Here is a 14,740-nt window from a genome sequence, read left to right as displayed (position 1 = left end):
ATTTGTCTCACTACTATGTAATAAATACATGGTCTAATCTATAGGCATTGATAATACCTTACCTTTTTCTTTTGCCAAGAATAGATGTAAGCCAGCCAACAGAACAGCAACAACAAATCTTTAGTAAAATTTCATTGCAGTACATAAATGATTTGGGGACCAAAGCTCCATTTTCAAATGTGAACAACTTACGTTTTTTTCAGGCATGTAAGGTTTCTCTTGGCACCTTCCCTGAAACCGTTGTAGTGCTGAACTAGAAGTAATCTACTGCCTATGGGAAATTTTATCTGTAAGTTAGGCATGTACATGACTTGGAAAGCCACTTTTCCAACCGTGAAATACCGTGAGACAAGAAAGACGAGAGAGGATAACGGGACGGAAACAGCTGAACTGATGATCTATGTCTCAGCATTTGAAGTCCTCATAGGTCTCCTGTGGCAGGCAGGTTACCGAACCAAGACAGCCAAAAGGCTCTCACAGCATGGTGGCTGCATCCTGCTGCTGTAGGGTCCCACAAGGGCAGGACGAGCGTCCAAACATGGTTAGACTTCAGCGTGCTCCGTGGTAACCGATTCCTTGCCCATAAGCATAAAGCAAAACTCTAGTTGCATGGGCTTGTGCTTGTCCCTGAGCAGAACAAATGGCAGCAGCTTAAATAACATCAACATGAGGATGATGAGACAAGTTTCCTTTAAAGTCCTAAAGGAGTGTAGCTTTTACATGCGTGCTGTGTCCATATTCGTAACACACGTATTTTTAAAAAACCTACACTGTGCCTACCTGAGTCTTTTAGACATTTGAGTTACCTGTACGAATCTCACTTAGCTGTTTCTGAAAATGAGATTTAAAAATCTGCCTTCTAGTGCAGTTACATTATGGCTCCTTATGTGCCACATCCCACAGATTTAGTCATCCAGCATCTAAAAATAAGTACAAAATTGCAGAAACTACATAAGATGCTTTGAATTGCCTGTACATACATGTAGTTATCCCCTCATAGCTGATCTCTGTGGAACCTGGAACTAGGTCTTGTTTTAGGGATACTGATTTGTGTTGTATAAGATTCCCCATCAAAACGGGGAATAACTGATAAGCTGCTCTCCACTCAGCACAGCAGCAAGAACTGCTTCACTGCTGGGTAATGAGCAAGGCAAAGGCCACAAAGACAAATGATAACTCAGATGGACTTCAGAAAACTAATACTACCTTATGCAAATATTAAGCTCAGCCTTTAAGAAAAAAAAAATAGTCAGTAATTTAATAGTTTTAAATAAAGGCAGGCCTTGGGAGGCATGTCAGAGGCATAGTCCTCCAGTGACAAATACACCTGTGGGACAAACAGGCCATTTAGACTCTGCAACTGTTCCAGTCTTGGGATCCTTGTCAAGACTGGCAGGGTAGCTGGGCTGCTGTGGAAGGCAAGGAGCTTTTCCCAATGAGTTTTTCACAGGGAACAGAAGTGAAACCAATTTATTTCATAGCTGAGCTGTTAGCTGTTTATCAGTAGGTACTTACATGCTTGGTCATTACTGGTGTCTGTGTGTCACTGAGAGTAACCTTCGTATCCAGAAGAACAACTTCACTGCCTGCTGCTGTGGACTGCTCAGTACAGACCCGCTCCTGTAAGGCCATTCCCTGCCATAAAAGCAACCTCCAACAGAACTTCTTCTTACAGATTCTGATATCCACGTTTGTAGACGCCTATGACTGTAAAGCAGACGGTAAAGTTTAATTAAGTTTGCTCAACCAGCTGCCAAAGACCAAATCTCTTCCTCAGCCTCATCCAAAAACCACCCAGAGGAGCACTATGTAGCTTTCACAAACTGTCAGTTTATTGATTAGCTTCACTATCCCCCAACGTCTGGCTTCATTCCTCAACCCCTCATCAGCACCTTGCTTTTAGTCCAAGTTGCTCGCAGAGTGCTTATTCATCAGTTGACACCGCTCCAGCTTGCAGGTGGCATCTAAGGAGACATTTCCCCGAAGCAGCACTTAATCTGCAGCCTGGTGGCCAATAGGAAGATGAGCAATGACAGACCCTGATTTTGACATCTGGAGCCATGGGAACTCAAACTTCCTTACTGAACTGTTAGCCAAGTCAAAATAACTCAGCATCCTCAAGCATATATTAACTTTTGTAACATGGCACTGGAGTGTGTGGAAGTCATAAAAAATATTTTTTTTTCTTTCATGACTTCAACAGGGCTGCCAGTCTTGTAAATATGTATTTGTTGTCAGTTTATGATGCTGCCCATTGGACTTGTGAAGCGACATCTTTCACCTGGTTTATTTCCAGTTTCTTAAGTATTTTTAGCTTCATATGATGCTCACAGTTTAAAAAAAAAAATCAATTTCCGGCCCATTTGTCACCAAATCAGGTCTTCACAAGCCAAAGCCCACAGTCAAACCGTTAGCTAAGGAATTCAGAAAGACAACTGGATATTCTGTGTACTTACTCCTCAGGCCTTGCTAATATACTTCACCATCACAAATGCACATCTTTACACCACCAAAAGAGGCCAGTCGTGCTGTTAAAAGTACAAAGCCCACCTCATGTCATTCTCCCACATAACACTCACCTATTTTTGTGGCTGCTCTATTACTCCTCTGCTCCCGGGGATGTGTGCTGTATTCACATTTGAAGGAAAACACATAACAGGCGACTCACCCTAGGTATGTGCTTTGAGAATTATTCAACTTTAAAGACATTCTGTACTGGCCTAATTTATCACTGATATATACATGACTATTCATTAATTGCATCTCTTTCTTTTTAGTGTCCGACAAGGACCCCAACAGACAAGGAACAGATGCCTAATTAACAGAGGTAAGAGCATGTATACAAACACACACAGACATTATTCGTCATGGAAACTAATGCTTGTGGAAGTACTTTTCGTCAGAGTGCATTCACATAATAGAGTGGAAGAGCATCTCAGTCAGAGGTCTGATTTCACAAGATAAACATAACCAACAGACACTCTGGTTTATATTAGAACTTACTTTCGCCAGGCTTCAACCTATTCTTGTTACCTCAGGGTAAATTTGCAAGCAGTTTGACACTCCACTAAAAGGCTTACAAATAAAGGCTATATTAGAGCATACAGAACACACTAGCAGTATCAAACACACTGAATATTTAAATAAAGTTGTACAGATACAAAGAAGTTTCCTAGATCTGTACAAAAACGCTGATTAACCCAGAGACAGTGGTCATTTAAGTGCTTGAAAACTTACTGGTGGTGATACAGTCTCCCTGAACAGCAGAATTTTCTGATATTTGTTAGTGATTTTGACTGTCTTGCTTGCAGGCACCTAATGAGATCTCTAATAGTTTCATTGCTATTTGCTACCTGTGTCCTTCCACATATAATCGCATAGCAGTTTTAAAACTACCTTGTCTGCCATTCATTGAAAATACATCATTAGGCTTACTGCTACGAAGTAAGAGTAAATATTTTACAGCATTTATTATTTTTGCTTGTTTATTGTTTGTATATTTTAATCAATTCTGTTTTCAGCCTCTGTGCTGAGAACCAGGTTACCAGGAACTGAACTTAGATCACCAGCTGAGGTTACAGACCTTGTGAATTACCTTGCATTCATTCTGAGCACTGGCTATAGTGAAATAATCACCTGGAAAATTTCCCTGTAAAAATGAAGGGAGCACACAAACTTTCTTTTGCATAGAAGGATGATTGCCATTAAAAGTGTAAGGCCAAGAACAAGGATGTCTGCATCCTGTCAGTGTATGCGCAATTCTTGTCCTTGAGATCTTTACCAAATTTATGATATTTTGAATAGTACCTGAATAAGCACTGAATTTCTTCGGTTTGTTGATCTCTCCAAGAATAGTCTGGACTGAGTAGCTCCCAAAGTCAGTTATATTTCTTCTTCAGCTTCCTTTCCTTTAGATGAGTTTAGGCCCTGATAGGGATACTGAAACTTTAAAAATGGAAATTGTAGCAGTGAGTAGTATTTTGAATTTTTCAATATTAGAGTTATAAAAGGAACTAAATAGGATTTGTTCACAACAACAAAATGATACAACTTATCCCTGAAGGCAAAAATAATAAAGGTTTTGTTAGCTAAGTTATTTTGATTCAATTTGCTTCTCTGGCTTTTCCAAGTCTGCAGAACAGCACATTATACTGGTGCAGCATTATTTTTGCGGCACTGAAAACAGATAACCTTCAGTGAGGTCTTTGCTGCTGCCCTTCTTTTATGTAAGAGGGGAGGGCAACTTGTCCCTATGAGAACTGTATTCCCATGTCTCATCACTGGAGCCTGATGCTCTTCTGCTCACTGGAGTACAGTGCCTGCACCATAAAACAGGTACCTCCATTCCTGCTGCTTATCTTCTAAATCTGTTCAGGCCTCTCCAAAATCCTTACAAAACTGAAAAAAAAGATAGTTCTATGGCATGATCTGAAAATGAAAAATTAACCTACTCCCTCCCTTTTCAAGAGGCAGCTCTGCTCTTGAATCCTACATGGGATTTCCTAACTGCTCTTTCCTTGAGTGGGGCTGAAGTCACCTACGCCAAATAGCTAAAAAAGCTCCGAAGGCTAACAGCCCTAAAGCTGGAAAGAACTGTTTTGATGAAAAACTTAGTAATAGCAGAGGTGCTTATAAATTGCAGATTGCTAAAGTGAGATGAATCATTCAAGGGGGGAGTGGGAACTACCCCTGGGGTTAGAATAGGTGATCTCTGTCGCTTTTAGAAAATCATCATGTGGGAGAGAGAAGGTGAATTAGATGTGGGAGAACTTGCAAAACACAATTCATCCAGCACATTCTATAAATTGCTTGTGAATTATCCATGCCAAATTCAGAGGATCTCCTCTTCTGCAAAATATGGCCTCTCTATGGCTTTCTTGCTGGTTTGTTTTTGTCTCCAAATTGGTTCAAAGGAGTTGCAATACAATAGCATTAAAGATAGTTTTGAAAAGCAAAGCCTTATAGAGGCACCTGTGCCATAACTGTAAAGCAGCAGAATAGCCCTGGCAAGATATAAAAAGCTTGGTAGTTTGGGGGTTATTTTTTACCCTCCCTCTTTTAAACCACTTACAGAGATATCATATTAATAGAAAAATAACAAGGTTTGACAGGAAATGTTCATTTGCATACACCAAAAATATGCATTTAAGGTGAAAGTCTAAAATTCTCTGAGAAACTGCATGTTTGAAATTCATGGTTTTAGTAGAAACCTAACACTCCAGTATTCTTTGTATTTCATTGCTTTGTCAATCTGTGTACAGCACTTAGGAGAACTGGACATTTCCTGAACAGATAAAGAATTTTTTTTTAAAAAAGAGTCTGGTGACAATCCAGTACAAACAACTTCATAGTGCTGGATTTCCTTATGAGAGGTTGTGCGGAAATTTTTGTGTTTGATTATTTAAAAAAAAAAGAAAAAAAAAGGAAAAAAAAGGAGCTAAAACATGAAAATACTACATTTCTATTGGTAATATCATAATTCTGCAAACAACTCCAGCTCAGAACTTCTGAGCTACGTTGATTGCCCCTCTCCACAGATCACCGTAGTTTCTTGTTCAAGGACAGAGAATACTGGAGCTGATACTCAGTAGGTGGATCTAAAGAAGGAGACTTGTTGCAAGTCCCTCATGCTCATTTTGACAAATACTGTGTTTGATCTGTCTAAAACACCACAAACAGCCCATTCAGTAACATTTCTTATTGTTTCTTACAGTGCAAATCTCCAGCTTTCCTCTGTTTGGCAATCCCCACGTCTCCAAGTGGTGTGCACCCCAGAGAAGCTCAGCCTCCAGCAAGTTATGCTGCGCCCATCACATTTCCAGTGTCTTGGCATCACACACCTGGGCCAACTCTGGAAGAAATCCAGTATCACAAGAGCAAATTAGTAAGACTCCTTGTGAAGTCACCACTAATTCAACACCCTTTCTTTGCTGATTTTTCTCTCCAGATTGACAGCTGAAGATATATATTAAGATATTGTGTGCTTTGGTTAATTGTTTATAAACTCATTTCAGTTTTTCAATAATGTTCAAGAGTTGTTTAAAAGGAGATTTTTATGCACAAAAGAGGAAGAATATGAAAAGTTACAAAGATCATGAAGTTATAAAACACAAAATTTAGTTTTTACTTTTCATTAATACATTTCTGTATAAACTTTGTATATAAATTTGTCTTTCATAATAATAATAATTGTACTCCATCGTGAGTTTAAATAATTATGTTCAAAATGAAGCTAATTTCTAAAGTCAAACTGTATAAATTAAAAATGTAAATCAGTACTAATTATATACTAACGCATTAAAGTGATTACAAGAAGCATGTTTAAAGAAAACTGTGCTTTGTTTAATAAGTTGCCTAAGATAAATGATACTCAGAACAAAACAAAAAAAAAACTCCCTATTGCATTTACACATTATAAATAAAGGAATAAACTACAATTAATGGGTATAATAGCCTGCGTTCACACAGTGCTATATTCCAACATTTAAGTGAACATGTGATGATACAAGGAGGATGTAAAAAGGCTTGCTTATACCCAAAAAAGGAGAAAAAGATCACATATGCACCTTGCAGAGGGTAAAAGAACACTTTAAATTTCAGGTAAGTAGTAGCTTAATGAGACATCTTCCCCCTTCATTATCTGAGCTTTGTGAAAATAGTCTTAAAATACAGGTAAGCATAATGTTGTCCAAAGAAGCCCCACAGAGATCATAGTCTGCTAGTCCATTAGTAGTGTGTTGTTCACTAACATCTTTAGGAACCTGAGCTGGTCATAGCGAGCCTCCCCTCAAGCTCTCAGTACTCTGAATCTCTGCTTCACGTGTACTAAGAGATGCTTGCACTTAGACTTCAGTTAGGAAAAACTGAAAACTCCTTTATAATCAGAAACCTTGAAAATATGCACAAATCTTGCTCCCTAACTACATGTTAATTTGGAAGGTGTGGGGGGGGTGGATTTGATCAGGCTTATGAGCACTGAGGGTCACATTTCCTCAATGTCAACAACTCATTGTGCCAAGACCCATTACAAATAAAAATAAGCCAGAGAGACAATATTGGGATTTTATAATAATGAGAGAACCTTGTAGAGGAGAGTTAGTGTCCACATATGGTTTTAGGCTAATTAAAATTCTATTTCAAATGGGCTGATTAAACATTTTCAGGAAATTATCTGTTCTCTGGGGAAACCTCCCATTTCTGTAGAAACACTCCCACAAATACTGCAGATGTATTGCTATGAAGTTATAAATATTCAGTGACTGCTGTATTAATGTGGCAACACAGCTTTGTATTCCATACAAAGGCTTCTCTTGAGCTATTTGAGCCAGAGCAAAATCCTTGAAATGTATAATGTCTCCCAGATCTGGAAATAGAGTCAGTGCCTGCCAACTGAGGGACTTGAGATTTTCAGGCTTTATAGGAGCGGAGCTCTGAGGTTTGAGACTTAACTGGCCACGTAGAAAAGGATTGGGCAAAATTATTTGAAAATCTAGATGTGTATAAGGCGTACTTTTTTCTTTTAAGAAATTCCCCATCCTCCCATCCCCCCAAAAAGCATATATTCTTATAAACCGAGCTAGTCGGTGTGTCCCCTGGCAATCATTCCCAAGGAGGCCAAATATAAACAGAAGAAAAAAATACAAATCACGAACAATTTCTTCAACTGCATACCTGGAGTTTGCTTCTGTAGTGAAGGAGATGACAGGACCTTTCCAGGGTCAGTCCTCACGGACCTCCAGGCCAGATCCAAGCTCCTCTCTGGGCTGCCAGGTGAGAGGCAGTGGCTCAGCGACTCGTTTGCCTCTGTAAGAGGGCACCATGAAAATGCTGAGATTTCAGGTCAGTAGTAAACTAACAAAAGTAGAACTTTCAAAAAACAGAGCACAGAAACTTACATCAAGGAAATGCTTCAGGCTTACTAAGGGTGTGTGCGTGTTTGTGTCTGTAACAATTTAGCAGCTGTACCTGATGAAATCTATAAGCCATCAACTCCCCCAGACTGTAATTTCCCTTTAAGGAGGGGGAGAAAAAAAAAAAAAAGAGAAAAAAAAAAAAGAAAAAAAAAGAGTGTTCTATGTACAAGTATTTAGATTTATGACATGTGGTACACGATACTCCACAATCTTCAACCCAGGGTGGTTTAGGCTAACCCATAACAAAGCAACTCACGTTCTCAGTTTTTGCTGCTTCACTCACGTGCCCAGGTGCACCGAGTACAGCAGGTATGACAGGTAGGTTCCTGTTCCAAGCCTAGCTTCAGCTCCAGTTGGGAATACAGCCAGGGAATTCCCTTTTGCTAAAAGTTTAAGCACAGAAGAAACAATCACTACATGGTAATAAGAGCAAAGAAGCTGATAGAAATATAAAGGCCAAAGTCAGCTCTCAAAAAAACAAGTATAGGCCCCAGCAACATCAGTGAGATTTAAAAAACAAAAAGCTTCAGGAATCCTTGAACAGGGCGGACAGCAGAAGACAGTCAGTGCCCCCTCATATTTTTAATCAATGCAGCATGCTCTTAGTAGGGAATTTTCACAAGCAAGCTTTAGCCACTGAAGACACTGATAAATTTCAGGCCAGCCCTTCCAGCCAGCATAAACTCTTTTCTTCTTTTTTAATCTCCCCCCAGTTTCCTGAGGCTCTATCATTCTTTCAGGCAGCAAGTGCACCCAGCATTTGACAGGCACAATGTCTCACTGTTGCACAACAGAAGTATAATAACAGTAAATATTTAAAACAGCTAAAGCTGTCACTGGAACAACTTTAATCTTGAGCCCTGATGTGCAAAAAGCAATAGTATTTCCAGCTCCTGCAGCTGGGACAGCTACTTTTGCCACTGTCACAGAAGTACTGCTATCCTACAGAGAGCAGGCTAGTCTCAAAAGGATCCAAGAAATCAATGGGGAAGACACACAGTGCCACTTTAGCGAAGAAATACTTGCAGCACCAGAGATTTGCTTGCCTTTATTGCTCTGATCTTCAACTGAGGGAGTATTTGACACAAATAGTCCAATGCCTCCTCTGACTGCTGGTATTTTAATGTAGAAGAGAGAAAAAAAACTCAGTATCTTTCATGTCCGATATCTCAGATCAATTGGTGCTGGTGTACAAAATCTTTTTTTTCTTTTCTTTTCTTTTTTTTTTTTTTAAATTGTATGTAATTCATGACAATGTGGCTTCTATGGTATGAAATTCCAAGCAACAAGTTGAAAACAGGGCTTTTGTTCATTTGGGTTTTGTTTGAGTTCCCTCCACCCCTGCTCTGAGGCAGACAGCTGAGGCCTGAGAGTGGGAATGAAGGGATGGGACAGATGCTTCCCCCCCACCTCCTTCAAAGAGAATTTTGGTGTAGTTAATTATGTGTAAGCTACAAATAAAATCATTGTTCTTCTTCAAAAATAAAAGCATATGTTCCCCTCTTCTCTCTTGTGTTCACACTGTTTGCTGCTGCAGGATTTCCATGCACTTCCCCAAGGTGTGTCACAAAGCTTCAGACAAGTTTATCAGCAGACATTCTGCAGAAAGTCCTGAAGTTTTGCTAACCAAATGTGCATTACCAAGAGGAAACAGCAGCAAGTCTCACTTCAGCAAGAACAATTACGTACATGTAAATTATGAGAGCCTAAAAGCCTAGCTGACCCAAGATCCCTGTTGTAGGTGCTCTACAATGTTATCAAAATTGTAAGCTAACAGATTCACTAACTGACCAACCAGCGAATCACCACCACTCTACCCCTGCAGCTATCAGCACCTATTCCATTGAACTCAACTGATAATCCATTCCAAAAGGAGTATTTTAAACCCGGTAACACTGAAGAGAAAGCAAGCACCACAGGCAAGTTCAGTGACTGCAGTTACCAGCAAGCCACAGCTCACGACAGGCTGCTGACCTCAAAGGGGACACGGACGGTTCTGCCTGGATGAGCCTCGTTATAGGGGAGCTTTCACAGAATTGTCAGTGCTCAAATATTTTCCACTTTTTGCTGAGGCAACTCAGGGTTCAGACGTAGCTGGTCGTCCTTGAGGGTGCAGGACGCCCTTGCTGGATGCTATGAAAAAAATATTTGTAGTGCAACAACAATAGTGTAATGCACAGCAGAATAAGGATTAAACTGATGTTCTGCCTTCGTGTTATTAAAGAACTTCCTGCAAGGGCTGTAGGTTAAGTGATGCAGGAGATTCATTCCAGTCCTGGTAGGAAATCGTTCCTGTGACAAGAGCAGGAGTCAAATGACAAGACCTACCCTGACAGTCCTCGAGGGGGTGTTAATGCAGGGCGGCAGGACCATGCAGACCGACTGCTCATCCCCTTCATTCACCATGACCAGCATTGGGCCTGACAAGCTTCAGCATCACGGAAGCGACCCTGAAGTGAATCGCTCCAGAAGCAGGCCCCAAGACATCCAGAAGCAAGGCGGAGGTCCGTGCTCTGTCTTGCTCCACCCTAGGCACATCAGGCTGTAGTAACTGAAACCAAGAACTGCATGAGAAGGGCAGGCAAGAGTTGAATGGAGACAGAAAATGGTCCCAGGGAAGTGGCAGTCACCTTGGGCTGGACTGCTAGGACAAGCAAGTGGAAGGGCTGATCCAGCATCGCTGCCAGCTCTCAACAGAGGTGACAAAGCTTGGATGAGCCTCTTCTTACAGACAACAAAACCCAGGAGCAGAGCACCCAGGCCTCAGTGCTCACCTCTGCAAAGACCCTGTAGCACACGGCCAGCAGGTGTTGGACACGGGCAGCAAAACCACTGGAAGAGAGCACCAGAATTAAAAAGTAAAAAATGCATATATGAGCTGCAGTTGTTTGCAGATGCACGTTAAATAAGAAACATGCTCATGTATCTAAGGCACATTAGTTGTCTGAACAGATAAAATCACGCATGGAGAACTTTTACAGTAAAAAAAATTATTGTTGCCATCTACACAGATCACCTAGCTGGTGATACACAAAGAAGAGGAAAAAGAAAAAGCCAAAAGGTGAAAAAACACAAATGTGCCTGGGTTTTGTTTTGCTTTGTTCCCCACCTGCCTTTAACCAGAGAAGCAAATACCAGAAGCTGGCTAGCTGCAAAATGGAGCCCGCATTGGCTGTCGTGGTCACAGCACATGAAGGCAGTGTGGAGACACACCCTGCTCTGGTGGAAGGAGATGGAGAATGAGAAATGGTTAGGCAAGGGGGGAGCCGTTGTCTGCCTTTGTCAAAGTGTGCCCTCAAAAAGCCCATCACAGCCAATACAGCCACCAACCTACATTAACCTTAGATTTTAAGGTGGATTCGGTCAATCTGTGGTACCAGAGCTGTGGTAAGCAAGACTGACCAAGAAGTGGTGAGACCAAAGAAACTTCCACCTCAGCTCTACAGAGGGTCCTTCTCTCCTTGATCCATCAAACAGCTTTTACCTTGCCATTACACCACACTTTAACTTGCCTCAGTTTATTAAAACAAGGCTAAATCACACCAGCATAACTCACCTCTTGTGGTAAAACAACTTCAGTATTTTTCTTTTTCAGCATTAGATGCCTGGGGTAGGAGCAGAACAAAAGGGAAGAAGGAGGAGGCAACATTCTTCTGTTCCGATCATTTCTGTGCCACTTGAGCACTGTCACATCATTCCTTATTTTCTCCTGCCCACCTAAAGTAGAAGTTTACAAGATGCGAACATTGCAAAACAAGTCCTGGAGGAAAGGATGCATAATAAAATTCCTCAGGCGGGGGTATTTATCCTCTGGACACTTTTTGTTAGTGTGCCCTGCTAAGTGAGGATGAACACTGAACTCACTTGCCATCACACAGCATGCATTACCTTGTTTTGATTATTATTTTCAGAAGTGTTTTTAACAACATCCTGCATTCCGATGGTCGATCTGAACACTGGTCCTGTTTCTGTTACCAATTTCACATACTGGATGTCAGATTTGTGCCCAATTGTATGCCTTGCAAAAAATACGTAACATAAACAAAACTGCACACTGGAGGCATTTCAGAGTAAAAGCACGTAGTGTTTGCAAAATTAAGCTGAGATCATGACTAGCAAAACGAGCTCTCTAAAGTATGGGCTGGTTTCCCTGTATCGTCTCAGAGAAAGCTACACTTCTGCTTCTGCCATCCCTATGCCACCAAGCAAAGCTATTTTGAAATAGTAACACTTCCTACAGCCCAGTGCTGCAAAACACTATTTTGCCTTGTAAGGACAACGGGGGTAGCATTATTTTATCAGACAAGGTCAGTCGGTCGTTTGGTGGATGCAAAGCAGGCTTCCTTCCCTGTCCCGAATGAGACAAGATGGCTTAACCACTGGGTGGGGCTCAGCACATAAATAGTCCTTGTGCTGGGATCTTCCCTCCCAGTATTCCTTTGCCAGCTCCTCCAGAGCAGTGACTGAGTGGCCATGAGTCCCCCGTTAGGAGCCGGGTTAATTGCATGAAGGTTGAAATACAGTGACAGATTTGTGATGTTTGAAGTGATAGGAAAAAGGTAGCTCCCTGTTTGCAACACGGCTGAACTAAGATTTCAGACACGAGATTTGATTCTTCCAAATGCTACGGCCACAGCCACAGCCGTGCTGGTGAGCTATCCAGGCCCAACCGTCATCACAACCCTGCGATTATTCTTTGTACAGGGGAACTAGTCCGTAGCTCACCTCTGAATGAGAGAGGTCTGACTTGCACCAAATAACCCAGATTAATAGTTAGGATTGCAAAAGCTTGTGATCTCAAGTGTTTATGGTCCTTCTGAAGAAAAGGAGAAGTTTGACCTGCACAGCCCATCTAGCCACTGTCCAAATGAAGTCGAAGCAAAGTCCAACCAAATTACGTACAGTTATGGCAGGCTCCACTTCCCTGACCTAATTTAAGCAGCCTCCTTACATCTCAGCAAGGCAGCAGTACAAAATGTGACGGTGTGCCTGATGAGGCACGTGGATTTTGTTGCTCGCAGAAGAACACGTGTGTATTCCTCTGGTGCCAGCAGCAGGTTGGAAAGAGGCTGCCTGGCCAAGGGCAAGGTGCTGCTGTAGCTCATTGTCCTGCCCAAAAACTCAAAGGCGACAAAGCAAGCCACAGCCAAGAGTACAAATTAGCATAATTGAAAACCAAAGCTAATGAGGTCAGGCAGGGCTCATTCCACGGCCTCACCTACGGGAAGGCAGGCGAACCCCCCAGCCCCAGGAGAAGCCAGACAATAACACTTATTCCTCTCCTGGTGTTCGTTGCTCCAACACTTGCTGCATCCATGTGAACAGCTCGGCCTGCCGCCCTGCTCTTCCCTTGATTCCCCCCATCTCAGCCCAGTACATGCCTGGAGGAAGGGAAGCCAACAGATATCCTGCCCACGTGCTTCCCTCCTGTTTGGTCACCGACACAGCAGGCCATAAAGGACGAGAGTTTTGCTCTGCGACACGCCTGCTAACACAGGCATTGAGCATTTTTGTTCATACCGTTTCGTGTTTATTCCTCCCTTGCTTTTCTACATAACCAGCTACAGCTGAACTACGAGACAGAAGCCATCTCAGTGATGGAAAGGTTCCCCTTTTCCACAAACAGGTCACTGATACCATCAAATTGAACGGGCTAATGAAATGACTGCACGTCTGTTTTGCTTCACTGCCCTAATCTGTTTGCTAAACACTTCAGGTTTTAGGATATCAGAAAATCCCCCAAGTCAGTCAGTTGCTCAGTCGCACACAGCCAAGCTCTCCTTATCTAGCAGCTTTCCATGGAGCAGTAAGTTAAGTGAGATTCCCTGTGCTCACAGGAGCTGCAGCCTACTGGATCAGGAAATTCAAGCATGCTTTTAAGAGCGCTGGCATCCAAGGTATTTTCCCCACTCCTAAAGAGAGCGTAGAAACAAAACTGCACCCAAGACAAAACCAAATTGAATTCAAATGGCTGGGGGAGTAAGGACCTCTCGATCCTCTCCTTGCTTGTATACATCATTGTAAAGAATATATTAAAATGGTGGGTGAGCCAGCTCCAAGCCTTCTCTTTCCACCCACAGCTTTTGTTGCATTTACCTCCGTTCAATCAGTCATTCATGCTCCCTCAGCCACTCGCCCACATCTATTCCTTGCTGACAGCCCAGCTGCACGTATGCATTCAGGACCACAGTGACTGCTTTTGTGATTCTGGTATTGAGAGAAGAAAAGCAGAGGAGAGAGCGGGCTCTGAAAGGCTGTGCAGCATGGGCCGCTGCAGGTTTACATCACACGCTGGTGTAATGTGCCAGTGCTCCAGCTAACTGATGCAAAGCCGCTGAAGCAGCCCCCAGGGGCTCTTTGCAAGAGCAAGTACTTGCTAATTTTAGATCGGAGGCAGCCTCGGTAACCATCAAACATGGGAAGTGGGGTTTTCAAAGAAGCTGAAGGCAGCTGAAATTCAGCAAGAATTAGATGCCTGCTTCTCCTCGGCCTGCTTGAAGAGTTCTGCCTTAACAGCCATGGAAAAGACAGCTCCCTGGTACAGCCTCCGGGCCAGAGGCAGCCCCACAATCCCTGGGAGCGCAGGGACAGCTCATGCTGCCTTGCTGCATGTTTTCTGTGATAGCCCCCATCCCATCACCTGAGACAAAACGGCTCCTGAACCGTGACACAGACCAAACCTGGAGACATTGTTGGTTGCCGCTGGGTCCTCAAGTGAGAGAGCTGACACCACCATGCTTGATCAGATGGGGATGAGAGACATGACTCGAGCATTGCCTCATGTGTCACACTCTTCTCCCATGTGTCCGGCTCTTCTCCCATCTGGA

The 14,740-nt window shown here is 42.4% G+C and overlaps 1 protein-coding gene and 1 long non-coding RNA gene across 2 annotated transcripts in view; one reads left to right on the top strand and one right to left on the bottom strand.

Moving 5' to 3' along the window:
* The window catches only part of BANK1 (B cell scaffold protein with ankyrin repeats 1), a 132,881-nt gene extending 126,513 nt beyond the window's left edge, over positions 1 to 6,368 (top strand). Inside the window, exons 14-15 of the mRNA XM_082760385.1 lie at positions 2,778 to 2,827; positions 5,714 to 6,368. Of these exons, the coding sequence (XP_082616511.1) occupies positions 2,778 to 2,822 (45 nt within the window). The 3' untranslated portion in view covers positions 2,823 to 2,827; positions 5,714 to 6,368. The remainder of the gene's footprint in view (positions 1 to 2,777; positions 2,828 to 5,713) is intronic.
* On the bottom strand, positions 1,691 to 3,839 carry LOC309878158. Its single transcript, XR_014317493.1, has 3 exons — positions 3,808 to 3,839; positions 2,580 to 2,680; positions 1,691 to 1,707 (listed from the first exon to the last, which is right to left on the bottom strand). It is a non-coding gene; the product is annotated as an uncharacterized lncRNA (long non-coding RNA).
* Positions 6,369 to 14,740: the final 8,372 nt, after the last annotated feature.

Source organism: Aythya marila, assembly GCF_965140915.1.
Source record: "Aythya marila genome assembly, chromosome: 4".
NCBI lineage: Eukaryota > Metazoa > Chordata > Aves > Anseriformes > Anatidae > Aythya > Aythya marila.
The sequence above is the reverse complement of the archived record's forward strand: the minus strand, read 5'-3'. Positions and strand labels throughout refer to the sequence as shown.